The 17,698-nt window shown below is 38.0% G+C and overlaps 1 protein-coding gene across 4 annotated transcripts in view; it reads right to left on the bottom strand.

Moving 5' to 3' along the window:
* Positions 1-17,698, bottom strand: part of Ofd1 (OFD1 centriole and centriolar satellite protein) — a 57,930-nt gene that overhangs the window by 21,706 nt on the left and 18,526 nt on the right. For all 4 annotated transcript variants that reach the window (XM_076562811.1, XM_015992034.3, XM_042268886.2 and 1 more), the window contains exons 3-11: positions 16,706-16,906; positions 13,922-13,990; positions 13,807-13,837; positions 10,506-10,613; positions 7,702-7,838; positions 7,218-7,391; positions 5,284-5,390; positions 2,679-2,798; positions 959-1,032 (exon numbers count right to left, since the gene is read on the bottom strand). In XM_076562811.1, the coding sequence (XP_076418926.1) occupies positions 959-1,032; positions 2,679-2,798; positions 5,284-5,390; positions 7,218-7,391; positions 7,702-7,838; positions 10,506-10,613; positions 13,807-13,837; positions 13,922-13,990; positions 16,706-16,906 (1,021 nt within the window). The remainder of the gene's footprint in view (positions 1-958; positions 1,033-2,678; positions 2,799-5,283; positions 5,391-7,217; positions 7,392-7,701; positions 7,839-10,505; positions 10,614-13,806; positions 13,838-13,921; positions 13,991-16,705; positions 16,907-17,698) is intronic.

A 17,698-nucleotide genomic window follows, 5' to 3' on the forward strand; every position in this document is an offset into this window, starting at 1 on the left:
CGGATCAGCGTTTTCCCATCATAGGAGTGAATATAGGACAAGTTACAAGACAGTGAGATAATTTAAAAGTAGCTTCCATGCGGGAAATGTTTGAAAATGTTTGGGAATATAATCATATTTAAAATAAATGATACACAAGTCTTTAAAAAAAGAGAAATATATCTGAAAATTGAAAAATTATTCAACTTTCATAGTCTCAAGTAAACTTGAGAGTTTAGGAAGTATAATGAATGACATGTAAGAAAAAAAGAACTAGGCCAGGCATGGTGGTGCAAGCCTTTAATCTCAGCACTCGGGAGGCAGAGGCAGGCGGATCTGGTCTACAAAGTGAGTTCCTAGATAGGCTCCAAAGCTACACAGAGAAACCCTGTCTTGAAAAACCAAAAAGAAAAAAAAATAAAATAAAAAAAAAAAGAACTATGAAACCTGGTTACAGAGGACAGAGAAAGTAGAATTTTCTATAATGGGGTTGGAGAGATGGCTCGGTGGTTAAGAGCACTGGCTGCTCTTTTGGAAGACCTGGGCTCAATTCCCAGCACCCACATGGCAGCTAACAATTTGTAACTCCAGGTCCAGGAAACTGATGCTCTCTACTGGCCTCCACAAGCACTGCATGCACAGGGCACACAGACATATGTGCAGGCAAAACACCCACACACATAAAATAAAAACAAATATATCTAAAAAGAAATAAATGAAGAGCCAGTGAAATGGACTAGTGCGTAAAAACACTTGTTGCTAAGTCTGACAACCCAATTTCAATGCTAGGGACCCACATGGTAGAAGAAAAAAACCAAGTCCCATAATTCTTCTGACTTTCACATGCACACCATAGCACATAGGCCCCCCTTCCTCTGACAATATAATAATATGTAGATGAACATTTTGTAAAAGGCAAAGGCAACTTAGGAGCTAATAAGCTAGATAAGAACTAAAATAAGCCAGGCACCCATATTACCTTTATTCTTCCTTTCTTCTTCCAGTAGTTTATTTGTTCTAGCGATGTAGTCATCCTTTAGTTCCAGTTGGTATCTGAGAATCAGAATGACTACAATGAGGTCCTTGCCATCTCCCCGAAAAAGACCACTAACCCTAAGAAGCTTATCTGTGGTCCAGCATAACCTAAGGTTGTCAACATGGCTGAGGAGAAACTTCAAAGTCTCAGTTCTAAGGCCAGGCAACTGAATTCTAAACATCAAAGGTCCAATAAAACCCTGCCTCCATCCTATAAATGTGGCCCCAAAACTCAATCACATAAAATAAAGAGTGTTACCACAGGGTTACTGAAAACAACTACTTTTCCACTGGTCTCCATTGGTACAAAGAGCATTAAAGGAAACAAAGCAAAGCTTACCTAGCACACAACAGATTCTATGTCCCCAGAGATGGCAAGGCAGTCAGTCACTTGTAATCTGCCTGCACAATCTCCCCAACCCAACCAGGATAAGAACTTTTGCTCTTTGAGCTTTATGTACAATTGAGAGTCTACTGGTATTTTATCCACATCAGGAAAAAGCAAAAGGGATGTTTCCATGGAATTTTACTTATTTTCTTCACTTACCACTAGTCAGAAATGATTGAAAAAAAAAAAAAAAAGACAAACCCTCCTATGATGAACATCCTCCACCCCTACAATTGCTGAAACCAAAGACTAATATTCAAAGTTATTAGGTGGAACATGTGTAATTGCCACTGAGGAAAGTTGCCATACAATTGTTTTTGCTTCAGGATTCTATTCACTGGCACAAAAGTCCAGACTAGAGAAAAGCTAAAGTACCTGGGCATGATGGCATACATCTGCTATCATTTAACTTAGGAGTCTGGAGCAGGAGAGTCAAGAATTTCGAGTCAACCTGGACGCCATAGCAAGAAGCAGGAGGGAAGGAGGGTGGACCAAAGTAACCAGAGCTGTCATATTTTCCTTTCCCTATATCACCTTTTTTTTGCTTCATATAGTTCACTTTAGTTTCTTTTTGATTCTGGCTTTACAAAGTCTTGAGGGAATACAAAGTGCATACATGTTCACAATCCAACTCTCCCTTAAATAATTTGTAAATTGTTATTGATAGTCATCTCAGTGGCAGCATGAGAAAGATGACTAAAGTGATTAGAATTCCAATTTTACACCTAATCAGCTACACAAGCTAAGCAAGTCATACAGTGCCCTAAAGTTAAAGGGAATAAAGATACAATATAATACATAGATATGTAAGGTTAAAGTAAATCATAAGCCTTCACAGCCAGAGAAGCTATGAATATGAACATCTGATATAATTCTCTACAGTGGATGCTTTAAAAACCATCTTAACTCAAGTATGCATCATAAGGGTTTGATTTGTCATAGGAAATAGATTCTGTTCAAACACTAAACTTTGTCATGTAAATGGTAGCCTTATATATATCATTAGTTTTGGCTACATTTTCACCAACTTAATTCAAACACATTACTTCTTTAAAAACGCCAAACAAGGCTGTGCAAGGTTCACCTGAATGTACCAGGCTTCACTGACTTCCCATGGGAGGCCTTACCTTTTCAGAGGAGAGGATGGGAGCGGATTAGGAGGGAGGCTGGCTGGGAGTGGAAGGAGGGATGAGAGGGGGGAATCTGTGGTTGGTATGTAAAATAAATACAAAATTTCTTAATAAAGAAAAAAAAAAGAAAAACGCCAAACAATTACTTTAAAAGTTCAGTTTTGAGCTTCTGATCATAGGTCTCCTCAATGGTCTTTAGATTCTGTTCCCGTCTCTGAAGTGCCTCCGCCTCACTTTTATTTTTTTCTTCTTGGAGCTTCTGGGTCCTGAAATGAACAAAAAACATACAAAACAAGCCAAGTACAATATCTGCTGTAACGAACTTGAAGAAAAACGTTTGTAGGACAACAGACTATACTCACAGTCTGTACTAGCAGACTGTGAGAGAGACAGAAGTCTTCCTATAGTTTACAAACTGACCTAGTTACAGTATATCAGAACTAGGGAAGGAATGGGACAGGGGTATCTGGCTTAAAGAAGCAGGAAGGAGCCAAGGCCAAAGTAGTTTCTTATAGGAGCTAATTAACCCTTAAAAACTGGTAGGAGGGCAGAGTAAAGGCACTTGTTGCCAAGCCTGACTTTGATCCCCAGGATCCACATCCACATGGTAGAAGGAAAGAACTGACTCTCAGAAATTGTCCTCTGACCTCCATGTGTGCACTGCTGTGGTACTCATTCACCCAGTCACACACCAAATAATAGATTCATTTGAAAATTAAACACACACACAAAACAAGCAAATTGGTTACATCATGACCACAGTGCCTCATGCCTATAATCCCAGCACTAGACAGGCAAAGCAGAAGGATCATTGCAAGTTCAAGGCCAGCCTGGTCTACATAGTGAGTTTCAGGTTAGTCAGGGTTAAAAAAATGAGACTATAACTCAGACTAAAACAAAACAAAAACCGACTACTGGACCACTCATCTCTAGCTCACAAAAAAAAAAAAAAAAAAAAAAAAAAAACACAAAAAAACAAAAACCTAGTTATAGATGGTAAGTGGCCATAATCAATTTAGAGGTAAAGAAGAACGTTACAAAAGCATAAACAAAAGTGACCTTACATACGTAACTTTTTTTTAATAATGCTTATTACAACTGTTGGATCTATTTCACTAGCCCGTAGACACTAAAGGTTGAAGATCTCCTTTCATTGTGTACGTAATAATCTATTGATTAAATACTGAAGAGAGGGGACGGAGGAAGAGAGTTAAGGAAGGAGGGAAGGAGGGAGGAAGGAGTCATATCCATGCTATACATTTACTCAACAAGGTCTTCCTAGTGAGACTAGATGAGTAGTACGAGCAGTACAAGCAGTTCTCTACTTCCCAGGTGCTGCAGAGAACAAGCCATTCTGAGAAGCACTACCCAAAGCTCACGGGTCCATAAACTGGGAAAACGCTCCAGGTGTTAGCACCAGCACCCTCTGCTGGCTAACCTGAAAGGCATGCATCAGCAAAGTACACTTAATTTACCTGACTGCTTAGGAGGGCAGAGCAGGAGTGGAGGGAAAAAGTTAGAGAAGAAATCAAATGAACTGAGCCTACAGAAGTGAGAAAACAACAGTGATGAAAACAGTGACAATTTCTCTAATGTATTGGACTCCTAGAGTACCTATGGAGTGCTAACAGCTGATTCTAACTGGGAAAAAAGGTTATATACACACACCACAGATGGTGAGCTTGCTAGCAGTCCCAGGTAAAAACTGAAGGATAAAGCATCCTAAGCACTTAGAAAACGTTAAGTAGAACCCCAGCCCCAATCACGAGAAATAGTTCCATGACAAGCCAAATTAGACCAGATTTCCTTACTGGAGTACAAAGTAAGTAAATAGAGCAGGCCAGGATGCCTGGAGTTCAGCTACACATTTGAAACTATCGGATCTGATAACTGAAGGTAGCTGCAAAGCATACAATCTGTTGAAGCATTAGGAGTAGCTCCAAGTTGTCTAGCCTCAAGGCTGTCTGACAGAAATATTTCATCATGGTGCGCAACTTATTATCTAATAGTTTATAAGGAAAACTCTAAGCTCCACCCACAAGCTGTACCTTCTAAATCAGATGATACCACCTTCACAGCCAGGAACTCTCCCTGGCAATTTTGTTTTGTTATTAGGTGGGGTATTAACACCATGAGAAATAACTCCATCCATGACAAGTCAAGTCGGACTATTGTATTTCCTTTTTTGAGTACAGAGCAGGTAAATGTAGCAGGTCTGAACACCTGAGTCAAGTATCCAGGCTGGCCTAAAACACACCATGGAGCTTGAGCTGGTCTCATGGAACTAATCCTGTCTCACTCTTCCAAAGTGCTGGAATTAGACACGCACTACCACACTAGGTTTCTATTAGGCTGGGGAGATGGCTCGGTAAATAGAGCGCTTGCTATGCAAGCATAAGGACCTGAGTTCAGATCCCAGTACCCATATAAAAGCCAGGCATGGTAGGGGAGATGAAAGAAACACATGGATATACAGAGCTTGCTGTCCAGCCAGTCTAGTCAATCAATGAGCTTCAGGCCAACTAATGAAAGACCCTGTAAAAAATAAGGTGGTGAGTGATAAAGATGCCTGACACTGACCTCTGACCTTCATAGGCACATATGGGTGAGTGCACTTGCATATATCCCTGCAGACATCACACACACACACATACACACACACACACACACACCTTTTGGAAAAGGCTAGAAAATTTAGACATAATACTTAGTACAAGTTTTGCATATTCAAAAAGAACATGTATTACTCACAATTCAAAAGCTTCGATTCTTTCCTTCAGCTCTGCTTCTCTACCTCTCAGCAAATCTATGTCATTTAGTAGAAGTTGTCTTTGAGCATAAATTTCTTTCGTTTCAATCTGCATAAGAAAGCATTTATTTTTAGCAAGCAAGTAAAATAAAATAAAATAAAAACACTGGAACTCAGACGTTGCTTCATAAATTCTAGGGCACAATGAAAGTTATAAATATTTAGGGTAACAATTTCTCCTTGAAGAGATTTCAATCAAGATTTGTTTTTTAAGTTATAGTTTGCTTTTCATATTATTGTTTGCATAAAAGTGAACTTCTGTGCACACAAAAAAATTAGTCCAGCCAGGCGGCGGTGGTGCACGCCTTTCATCCCAGCACTTGGGAGTCAGAGCCAGGTGGATCTTTGTGAGTTCAAGGCCAGCCTGGTCTACAGAGTGAGTTCCAGGACAGACATCAAAACTACACAGAGAAACCCCGTCTCAAAAATGCCCCCCCCCCAAAAAAAAATCAGTTCCTCAATGAATGGGAAACTACACTGCACTATACTCCTAACATCCCTAGTCTAGTTCTTTAACACCCCTCATATTCCCTTACTCAAAAATTTGATAAGTTCTTCAGCAGGAAAAACTTTAAGCATGTACAGTCAGTAATGAGTTCCAAAATAGAATCTCTATGGTAATTGAGGATGGTACCTAAATGTTTCAGTTTATGGGTCATTTGGTTAGAGGGTTCAGGTGAACTCCTAAGTGAATGGGCTGGGCCATCTCATCACTGAAACACCACCACCAGGAGCAGAAAAGTTCCTCATTTTTAAAGATCTCGCAATTTGGTTGACGGAGAGAGAAACAATCACGTGAGGATGTAATGATCTCATAACTGAAGTATATAAAGACCACATATAGGAATAAGACCTGTATGAGTCACTCAGTGAGTTGGGGAAGTCACTGAGGTGACTTGAAGCTAGGTCTTTGAGGAACAGCACAGTCTTAGCAGGGAGAGATATGGACAAGCATCCAAAGGCAGGGTATCGCTGAATAGGATGGCAATCTTCAATACTTTCATATACTATTAACTAAATAGGGATCTAGTCAGTCACATACATTGAAGATAAAGTTGTTATTCTAAACATAACCCAGTATCTTAAACATCTATGCTTATTCTCATAGATGAAATTAGTCCATTTCCCAGATACAGTAGACACATAGTAGAGGGGCCCTATTTAATGCTGGATAACAGGTTTTCCTGAAGGAAATCTCTGCCTGAAATGTGACTGGGCTACTCTGAACATAGCCTCTCAGACCCTACTCCTGGATCACTATGAGACTGCCATGTATATGCATTTTCCCCAGGATGGGGGGTCACTCACCTCCTTCCCTGGTTCTCTTTGCTTTCTTCATCCCCTAGCAGAGCCCCAAGGTCTTTAATTCTTGAGACTGCCTTTCTCAAGTCAAATTAAGCTTGGCAAAACAGCATTCCTTAACTACTGCTACCTTTCTACCCTCATGGAAAGGGGTGAACAGGTGCTCAGTCTAAGGACATGGTTTGCTCTTCCACTTCCAGGCTGGTGCCTCAGCTGGGTGTTGCAATAGTAACATCCTCTCTGCTTTAAAGAGCTGCTTCTCCTTGTCCATAGCAAACTACTTACCTCTGAGCCTCTCCCAAGGCCCTTTCTCCAATTTGCCTGACAAGATAGATGCTGTTTGCTGAGTGTCTCCTAATCCCAGTATGGACATTCACTCCAGCTCTTTCTTTTCTGCCCTGCAGAGCAAAGTCTACGTGGGTTTGTCTGAGCTCAGCCTTCTCTCTGAACTCCTGACTACAGCTCCAACTGCTCCTCTAGAGCCTTGTTCTATCAGCTGTCCTTTCTGGATCCTAAATGAAGCTACTAACAGCAGCAGCACATAGCTACCCAGTAAAAGATTTCCAGATATTACCTCTCGGTGCTTTTTGATTCTTTCCAGGGTATTCTTTTCCTGAGAAATGAGGGCTTCGTTTTTTGCTTGACAAATTCTTTCAAATTCATTCCGGAACTCAGCCAATTCCTTTTCATACTTTCTTTTCTCTTCCACCTTAACTTTCATTATTTCGGTTTCTCTAAAATACTTCAACTATGAATTGAGCACAAAAACTGAAAATAGTTACTTAAAAATAGTACAAATTACTCTTCATTAAGTTTAATAATAATTTTCTGTCCAAATACATCTTTAATTCATTTTTAGTTTTATCTCATTTACTGTCCTATAAGATTCAGTCCAAAGTGTGAATAAATGACATCAATGGAGATAAAAAATGTGCATAACATCTAGTATTCCATTCTTTAATACAAAGCTTTAGATGTTTCCCCACATATCTAAGATTAAGATAGTAGAAGATAAATGGGAATAGCTGTCATTAACAGCAGCAAGAACTCCAGCTTACCTTTTGACACATTTCTACCTGAAGCTGGTGTTCTATTTCTCTCTTATATTCGTTTAACTTTGTCTCTAAAGATTCTAGCTTGGGACGGTGAGGAAAAGCATCTGCAAATTGATCATCAATGAGCTGAAACTTCTCGGCTATCAAAAAAAAATAACACAGCAAATTAGGAAATATAAAATTAACTCAGTCAGGTATATAAGAGGCCCAAAGCAGACTATACCAAAAGGGGAAGTATAGAGATATCTGCTACCTGCATTGAAATATATTAAAAAACTGAGATGGCTAAGTGCACAGATAAGTGATAAACAAGTATAATACAAATTTTACAGCAGCATCTATGTAAGTAAATATTCCCTGTAACATTGTTTCAACTGTTCTGCATATTTGGAGAGGTCAATAATAAATTGACAAGTATGAATCAATCCCTTCTTAGTTTCTAGGTGCAGGGACCTTTGGACTTGGATTCAAGTTGACACATGTTCAAAACAAGAACTTTAAAAGTATGAAAACCATGTACTTTAACTCTTGCATTTTACAGATAAGGAACAAATGGCCATAGAGTTTGAGTGGCTTCCAGAGGGTTAAGTAACTACAACACAACCAGGGCCAACTCGAGGCCTGAGGACTTTCTCATACCGATCTCTTTCCAGGAGGCCCTTGGCCCTCAAACCAACCACACAGCCAAATCAACCATGAAGTAGAGGGTAAACCTGAACATAGAGTACAATTCCATGCACAACAGCACACGTGGGAAGAAAAGAATAGCAGGAGTAGATTAAAATATTGAGTGTTTGCAGCAGGCATAATTGTGAGTATGTCTTTCCAACCACTTCACTTATTTTCCAATGAGCAATAACCACACAGTCTGACACAGGACTTTCTAGCCACATGTGGTCACTGAATATTTGAAATGAGCCCAATCTGAGTTGAGATGTGCTCTAGTGAAAATAACACACTAGATCTCCAGGAATTGCTATAAAAATGTATGTGAAATATCTATTAATATTTTTGTACTGAGTACTTGCTAAATATCCTGAATGTTTTGGGTTAAATAATTAAAATTAATTTCACCTGTTTCTTTTCATCTTTTTTAAATGTAACCACTAGAAAATTTAAAATTGTTTATGTGCTTTGTATTATTGGAAAGCTCTCCTTTGCAATTAACGTATATTTTACTAATGCTATTAAAACTATACTTAAGGGCCTAGTTGTAGAGTATTCCTTTGTAAATGATGAGTTCCTTATCTTCCTACAAGTTAAAGACACTACTATGTAAGGATGAGCCAAAAAAGTGGGTAAGCACATCAGTATAGACAACTGCTTTCTATCTCTTTTGACACAAAACCAAAAAGTAGTATCTAGTTTGCTTTCTATGCTGTGACAAACAGCATGACCAAAAGCAACTAGGGAAGGAAAGGCTTTCTTTTCAGCTTTTACTCCAGGTCACAGTCCATTACTGTGGGAAGTCAGGCAGGAACTCAAGCAGAAACACAGAGGAATGCTTACTGCCTTGTTTCCTGGCTCATAATACTACCTTTTCTATACAGCTCAAGATCCCTTCCTAGGTGATTGATGGTGCTGTCCACAGTGGGCTGGGCCCTCCCACATCGATCAAAACAATTCTCCACAGACGTACCCATAGTCCTATCTGATGGAGGCAACTGTTCAACTGAGGGTCTTTCATTCAAGGCAACTCTAGGTTGTGTCAAGTTGACAAGAAAAACTAGCTAGCTTATGGATACTACAGAAAGGTGCAGAGTGCAAAATCTCTAAGCCTTGAACCAAAGACTTTGGACTCTACCCAAATGGGAGTTTATAAGTTGCTCTCACCTCTGAGGACCTCAGTTTCAACTATTAAGTGAAATAATGGGACAATGACTTCTCTAACTCTCTGCAAGGCAAATGGTTTATAACATACTGTGGTGGTTGGAGTAAGAATGCCCCCCAATAGGCTCATATATTTGAATGCTTAGTCACCAGGGAGAGGCATTATTTGAAAGGATTAGGAGGTGTGGCCTTACTGGAGTAGGTGTGGCCTTGCTGGAAGAAGTATGTCATTCAGGGTGGGCTTTGAAGTTTCAAAAGCCCAAGCCAGGCCCAGTGGCTCTCTCTCTTCTTGCTATCTGTGGATCTGGATGTAGAACTCTCAGCTACTTCTCCAACACCATGTCTGCCTGTGTGTCACCATGCTCCCCGCCATGATGACAATGGACTAAACCTCTGAAAATGTAAGCCAGCCCCCAATCAAATGCATTTCTTCACAATAACAGAACACTGACCAAGACACATACTAATTTAATAGCTATAAAATAAGGTTAGAGAAAACATGAGATGAGTTTCCTAGTTACGAGAGGTTAAACTCCACAAGTAAAGAAGACCCTTGTCTTGGGATCCCTGCATGACTGGCCTGTGTAGCCCTGGCATTCAGAAGGATAGATTATGACAGTGGAAAGCAATTCCTAGTCCCTCCAGCAACACAATTCCATACAAAAATGAATTTCCTTGTCACCTACATACAGGTAGCATTTTACCAGATCTGGGAGAAAGAATCACATAGTATGATAAATAAGCTAATTTTCTTCTTTCAAAAACAAAACAGAGCCAAGTGAGGTGCTACACATCTGTAAATACCAGCATTCAGAGGAGGCAGAGGCAGTACAATCAAAAAGTTTGAGGCCAGCTCTGTCTATACAGTGAGTTCAAATCTAGCCAGGACTATATAATGAGACCTTGTTTGAAAAATAATCAGGCAAAACCAAAATCACAACAAGATATCTATCAGTAAGTAAGAAGGCAATAATTACCTAGGGACACTTTGCTAGGAAATGTTTCACTCGTCTGCGTTTCCATATCACAGCTCTCTTTAGCTTGATGATATTCTGCCAATTCCTTTAAGAAATTCATAAGAAAACCTATAAAAGCATAACATACATAGTTTTGTTTCAGAACATTATGCAATCATTGATTAATTGCTGTTTATGAGTCTTGGTTTATAACATTATTTGATTACCAAGAAAAGATCTTTCCAAGCCTGATATAAACCTTAAAAGGAATACAGAAATTGCTATAACTACAAAAAATTATAAACTTATAGATGGCGCAAAATAAAGTCAAAAGACAAATGATATATTGGAAAAGATTCTGCAACACAGAGGGGCTCAACATAGTGTCAAAGAACTCTTACCAATCAATAAAATAGAAAAATATGAAAAGACATGGACAAAGTTCACAAGAAGAAAATTAAAATGGAAAATAAACATGAGCACCTTTTAAATATTAAACAAATGCACAGAAAACCCATAAATAAATGCAAATTAATAGCATAAAAGAGAGACCACGGCCAGGCGGTGGCGGTGGTTTTGGTGCACACCTTTAATTCCAGCACTCAGGAGGCAGAGCCTGGTGGATCTCTGTGAGTTCAAGGCCAGCCTGGTCTACAAAGCAAGTTCCAGGAAAGGCGCAAAGCTACACAGAGAAACCCTGTCTCAAAAAACAAAGAGAGAGAGAGAGAGAGAGAGAGAGAGACAGAGAGACAGAGAGACAGAGAGAGACAGACCACATTTTCTGCATAACACTGCTAAGATTAAATCACTAATGTCCAGTATTGATATGGGAATCTAGGAAAGCAATTTGTCAGTGTCCCTATCTCTTTCAAATGTCATCATTTTGAATTTACACTGTTGTACTAATTTCCAGTAAGGGCATAAAATGTGTATGATGCACATCTATTGCTTCTAATACCAAAAAGCAAATGACTGAGTCTCCATCAATAGGGAGTTAAAATAAGTTCTTTAAAAAAAAAAATGGTCTGGGTGGTGATAGCGCACACCTTTAATCCCAGCACTCAGGAGACAGAGGCAGGCGGATCTCTGTGTGTTTGATGTCAGCCTGGTCTACAGTTAGTTCTAGGACAGCCAAGGGTACACAAAGAAACTCTGTCTCAAAAACAAAACAACAAAAAAAAGGTCTAAACAGTTGAAAGAACTCCTGCTCCATCAGCCAAGTTACAATTTTTTATCCCTCTCTACTAAAGATATTAAAATTCTACTCCCAACTGTAACTTCCTTTACATAAGCAGAACCATATGGAAACCTCACAACTTCCCCTTACAAACACAGCACTCCCCTATCTAAAAATCACACACAAACTACCTAAATTCTCAATCATAGTGAGAGTCAGTTCCCTCTTTCCATCACGTGGATCCTTGGGATGGAACTCAGGTAGTCAGACTTGGCAACAGGCACCTTTATGTGCTGACCCATCTTGCTGGCCCAAATTTCCATTTTAACAGGAGAAAGTTGGCTCTTACTATATACTGCCTTTAGACTTAACTGCAATTTCACAATTATTACTAAGTCTTCCCATATAAGTAAACTATCACCTACCTACAGTCCAATTCCTTCAGCTGCTAGGCTCCACTAATTTACAGTTAGGAAGCTTAGCACTCTCCAAGCCTAAGTGAGAACATTACAGTAACAATGTTTGGCCACAGTCTACATTCTATCCATAGATCACCTAATATCCTAAATTTGAATTGTACCTCTCCTTGTACTGATTTTTGCCAAAATTAACAAAATAGTTGCAAAGAGCTCTATCCAAATGTTGTACTTGGATGCTTAACACAATTGCTACTCAGTTTCTCTGACTTCCAGAAATGTTATCCAATTAAGATGGTAACAGTTGTTATGTTTTTTCAACCAGAAGCATTTATGTAGATTATGAAATCATGGGCAACAATCTTTTAAGGATAATATAAATATCTATAGTAAAGTGGATTATTTCTAAATATTGATTCAAGCTCTAAATTTCCTTCTCAATATTTTGGAAACAGCTATTAATGGCATAGTTTAGGCCAGTGCTTTCTAATATAGCAGCCATGTGGGTAACTGAACTTAAATTCAACTAAAACCAAGTTCACTGTTCAGTCACAGTAGCCCCATTTCAAGTACCACATGAACTTAGTGGCCACCACATGAGACAGCAGAAATAGGCATCTCCATCAAAACCAGAGTTAGGAGTTCAGGATGTAGTCTATCTATTCATATACTTAGCAGTATGAAATAAAAGATAGTCATTTTTTAATTTTGTATAATGATTCACTTGTATTTAGAGTGCTCAACACTTTATTTTGTTATATTATAAACTGATCTAATTTTAGCCTTTGGGAGCTGTTTCACTCTGGAATGTAGGGTCAGTTGCCATAATGAAATTCAATAGGGATAATCTATGTTGCAGGAAGCCTAGAGTATCTTGTAGGCCAATTTACTTACCCACTGCAAATATCACTTTCAAGAGACCTGGTAATTAAGTCAAAGACTAATGGCTAGTCAAAAGTAGACATGCAAATATTTACTCATTAAGTTCCAACCTTATGAACATTCCAGCAGGGACAGAAAGACAAAAATCCAAACACAAAAGGACCACTGTGACGTCACAGACTACTTAAAAAGACCAAAAGATTAAGTATCAGTGGCAGTCAAGTTGTGAGTTTATGTTCAAGACACAAAGCCCATTAGCAAGTCTGAAGTATGGTCTGGCAACCTTAGTAACAATATACAATATGAAAGGTCATTATCAAGGCCAGGGTTGAGGTAATTTATCAAGAATGTATAAAAACTTAATTTATAAAAAAGCATTGATATTTTAAAGAAACTACTAATACATTTAATACTTTATAAATTACATTTGTGGGGGATATCTAATATATAAAAATAGTCAGCTCATGTTAACTAGATTTTTTTTCCATGGGGAGATATTGTATGAATTTACTATATTGCGCAATATAATAAACATATTGCGTAATGTTTAGAACATTTAGCTAATGTTCTAAACAGTAAGTGTTCTGTAAAGAGTATTTTGATTTGCTGTTTGGGCTCTTGACTACTGTCTGCAGTGTCCTTACTTGAATATCTAAGACTTATTAAAAACATAGAAATGTGGGGGAAATAAGGTATTTTTATCAAAATAACATATGAACAGTTGCTTATTTATAAACAAGCCACGGTCAGCAAGGAAAATCAAATGTTTTAATTCTAATTAAATTTCCTATTCTTCTCACTAATAACCATAAGCCTTGCTATTCTCCACAAAGATGAAGTCTCCTACCTTTTTGGTTTTCTTTATCAAATCCTGAAATCTGTTAAAAAGAAAATATTTTGCCTTTATTAAATTACTCACTTATAAGTAGCAAATCAAAGTAGATCATTAAAAACAATCTTACCAGTGATTTGTAAAGACTGGATGAGGGGTTGATGTGAATGAGTTGTAATAGATCCTGCATAGTAAATATCTTAAAAAGAGGGGAAAAAAAGATTAAGTAGTGTATCAGTAAGTTTAAATAATTATATTACTGAATATAAAATTAAGGCTCATTTCAGATTTACAATATTGTAATTAACCCAATAATACAAAAATAAAGCTTTTATATTGTCAACAAGTTACAACATATTGAGGTCAGAAAGATCAAATAATTTGTTGCTTTTTAAATTACATTCATTTATGTTTGTGTGTATTGGGAGGATATGAACACGCTATGTATATGTGGAGATCAGCGGGCAATTTCCAGGAATTAGTTCAATCCTTCCACCATGTAGGACCTAGGACTCCAACTTAGGCCATCAAACCTTGGTAGCAAGTGCCTTTATCTGCTGAACCATCTTGCCTGTCCAGATAAAATATTTTTACCCAAGTAATTAACCTCCAAATACTAACAGGAATGAAAGAAATCATTAATGCCTTACAGATAACACTCAGCTATCTGGTGAACCACTGGGTTTATGAATGAATTTCAGGATCTGTACAGGTATTTAAAAATATAAATAAACTCCAGGTTTTATTATTCTACAACTATGGATGACCACTGTGTGCATGAAATATTTTAACCACACAGCTATTCTTGATATACATATTTCTACTACAGTATGTATTGTGTACTAGCTCTACCCTTAGAATACTGATATAATGTATTTTCAAATGGTTTCCCTTGAAAGAAAAGGTTCTGGTTAGCATTTATGTTATTAGAAACTATTAATGATATGAACTGGTTTAATTATCACTGAGGGGGTCCCTGCAGGTGTCATACAGGGAACAAACTGCACAGAGATAAGAAGGAAAACCTGGTACAGATTGACTGTGTTAACCTGGATTACACTTCAGGAAGTCTAATAACAGGTAATTTATTCCCAATGTACTTATGCCCAGTATAATATGGAAAAAAGTTTCTTGGTGTGATACAATCTTTGATGTACAAGGAAGCATAATTATATTGAAACTCAACTCAGGGCACATGTCATTTCTTCCAAGATGAGTTCTAGAGATACACTACCTGTACTAGACCTAAGGGCCTAAGGGTCTGGCCTGGTCTCTCCTGTCCTGGTTGTAGGAGCTTGATATAGCCTGGTCCAACAGGTAACACAGATGACCAGGCTATTAATCACTTCTAATTGTCACCTTTGAGGATGGAAAAACAGTTTTTTCATTTTTCCCATTGGGAAGACAATCCTGTGGACTTAACATTCCTGGTTCCTCTGGAGATCTATGGGTTCAAGGACCTTTGTGCTATGCTCCCAACATATTACTATAATTATGTTAACTATTACACAGTAATCAAAATTGTAAAATGTGCCATTAAAAAGATGAGCTAAAAATGAATTCTTGTTTTAAGGCAGGGTCTCACTCACTATATTACCTGGTTGGCCTAGGACTCACTAAGCTGGCCTAAAAATTGGGATTCTCCTGTCTGTCTACTGCTGAGATTACAGATGTGTGTCACCATGCCTAGCTTAAATAATAAATTATTTATGCTGACAAGATGAATAAAGTTGTTAATAAAGTATAGTACACTTAAAGTTCAATCTTTCATCAGAATACTAACACTGTTCTTATTTCTTAAAACTTTTGGACAATTACAGAATAACAAACAAAAACACAAAGACAACACCTAATGTAAAATATAGACTTGATTTGACAATTAAGTGCCAATTTCATATCACTGACTACAGCCAATGTATCCCTAGATATAAAAACTGATAGTGTAGGACTCTGTGGATGGGAAAAGGATGGAGAGTATATGAAAACTATTTTCCACTCAATTCTGCTATAAACTTAAAACTTCCAAAAACGAAATTCTGTTTTAAATAATATACAAGTACTAAGAATGTCTGTTAAATTTGACTTTAAAATAATTAATAAAATGTGACTATTATGTTCAATGGTGAAGAGAACTAGTTAAAATAATTAGAGTGATAAACCATAAGACATGTGCTTTTATAGTTGAGAACTTTATAGATTTTCTCAACTTGTGTATTTTGCTCTTCTCTTATGTAATTACAAAGCAGAGAAACACCTGCAGCGATATAAATGGAGCACATGTTAGAAATCAAAATGTTCTGTCCTGCAATGCTATTTAGAAGCTCCTCACCTTGGGCAAATCACTTCCCCAGTCTACATTCTGAGTCATCATTTGTAACGCATGTGTTCCCTGCAGTGTACCTAACACAGTTCAGTTTCACAGTGAACATTACAGACATGGCAGTTACCAATCTAATTTAAACCACATGGACTGCAACATTACCTTTAGCTCCAAACCATTTAGTGATTCCACACATCACTATTTTATAAAAGAGTGAAATACCAAAGCATTAACAACAGTCACATTTGGTACTCATTTGTTATCTAAAAATATATTCGGCCGGGCGGTGGTGGCGCACGCCTTTAATCCCAGCACTTGGGAGGCAGAGGTAGGCGGATCTCTGTGAGTTCGAGGCCAGCCTGGACTACCAAGTGAGTGTCAGGAAAGGCGCAAAGCTACACAGAGAAACCCTGTCTCGAAAAACCAAAAAAAAAAAAAAAAAAAAAAAAAATATTTGTACAGGGATGATGTGAATCAAAGATGAACAAGAAATGAAGCAAGCCAGTCAAGGGACAAGCAGAGTAATTATGCAGCACTTCACAGTTATTAAAGGGAGAAACTGTAAAGAGAAAATTCAAGAATACCAGAATTTACCTTTTCTTTTGCCAAACCACTTTCTGGAAAGAAAACAGAAAGTGAATATTCATAGCCACATCTTTGTAAGTGATCTGCCACCAGCGAGTTAGAAGCACCTATTAGGAGGGCACTCCCTTCCACTGAAATGGACGGAGGTTTCACTTCTCCACTCAATACAGGATGCATCAATTCATGAATTAGCTGGTTTCGGAGTTGTGTCTAGCGTGAAAATAAAATAAAATTAAAATTTAAAAAAAAAGGAAGACAAAAGGAGATATATTTCACCAGAACAGAAATATACACAGATCTGCTATATTAACTGAATTCTTTCTTTTATTTTCAAAATGACTCTAGATCCATGGGCAGAAGGTAGAAAGCACTTCCTTCACAATTTGTCTTATTCCTCAGTGGACTTGAGCAAAAATTTTCTTTCTCCAGCTCCCACACCCACTGTCCATAGACCATAACTTGGCTTCTCTAAAAGCAGCTGCTTATGATAAGGAAATCAAGCCAAGGGAAAATTCTGCCACTTCCTCCCAACTGTGGATTGTGGCAGTCTGATTCAGATAAACTGGGAAATTCAAGGTCATCCTTGGCTCTATAAATAGTTTAAGGCCAGTCTGGGCTACACAGACCCTGTCTCAAAAAAAAGTAGTTTAGGAGTGCCTGTTACATAATCATGAGGATTGGAGTTGAGATGCTAGTACCTGTGCAAAAAGCCCCCCGGGTGTCCTGCCAACACAAGGGATCAGCCAGCCTGTTCTGGCTGCCTGTACAGATAAGGACACATACCTACACATGTGCACACACTCAGGCAGACATAAATAAGCCTTAAAAAATATACAGTAGTATGAAAGGACAGTTGTCACAAAGTGAGAGAAAAGATTTGTCAGTCTTTAACACACATCTCAGAAATGGATTAACTAGACCAAAAACAAAGAAACATGACTTGACAAGTTTCATTTAATATATACCTAAACTAGATGTAGTAGAAGATGCCTATAATCCTAA

Source organism: Peromyscus maniculatus, chromosome X, assembly GCF_049852395.1.
Source record: "Peromyscus maniculatus bairdii isolate BWxNUB_F1_BW_parent chromosome X, HU_Pman_BW_mat_3.1, whole genome shotgun sequence".
In the NCBI taxonomy this organism is placed as follows: domain Eukaryota; kingdom Metazoa; phylum Chordata; class Mammalia; order Rodentia; family Cricetidae; genus Peromyscus; species Peromyscus maniculatus.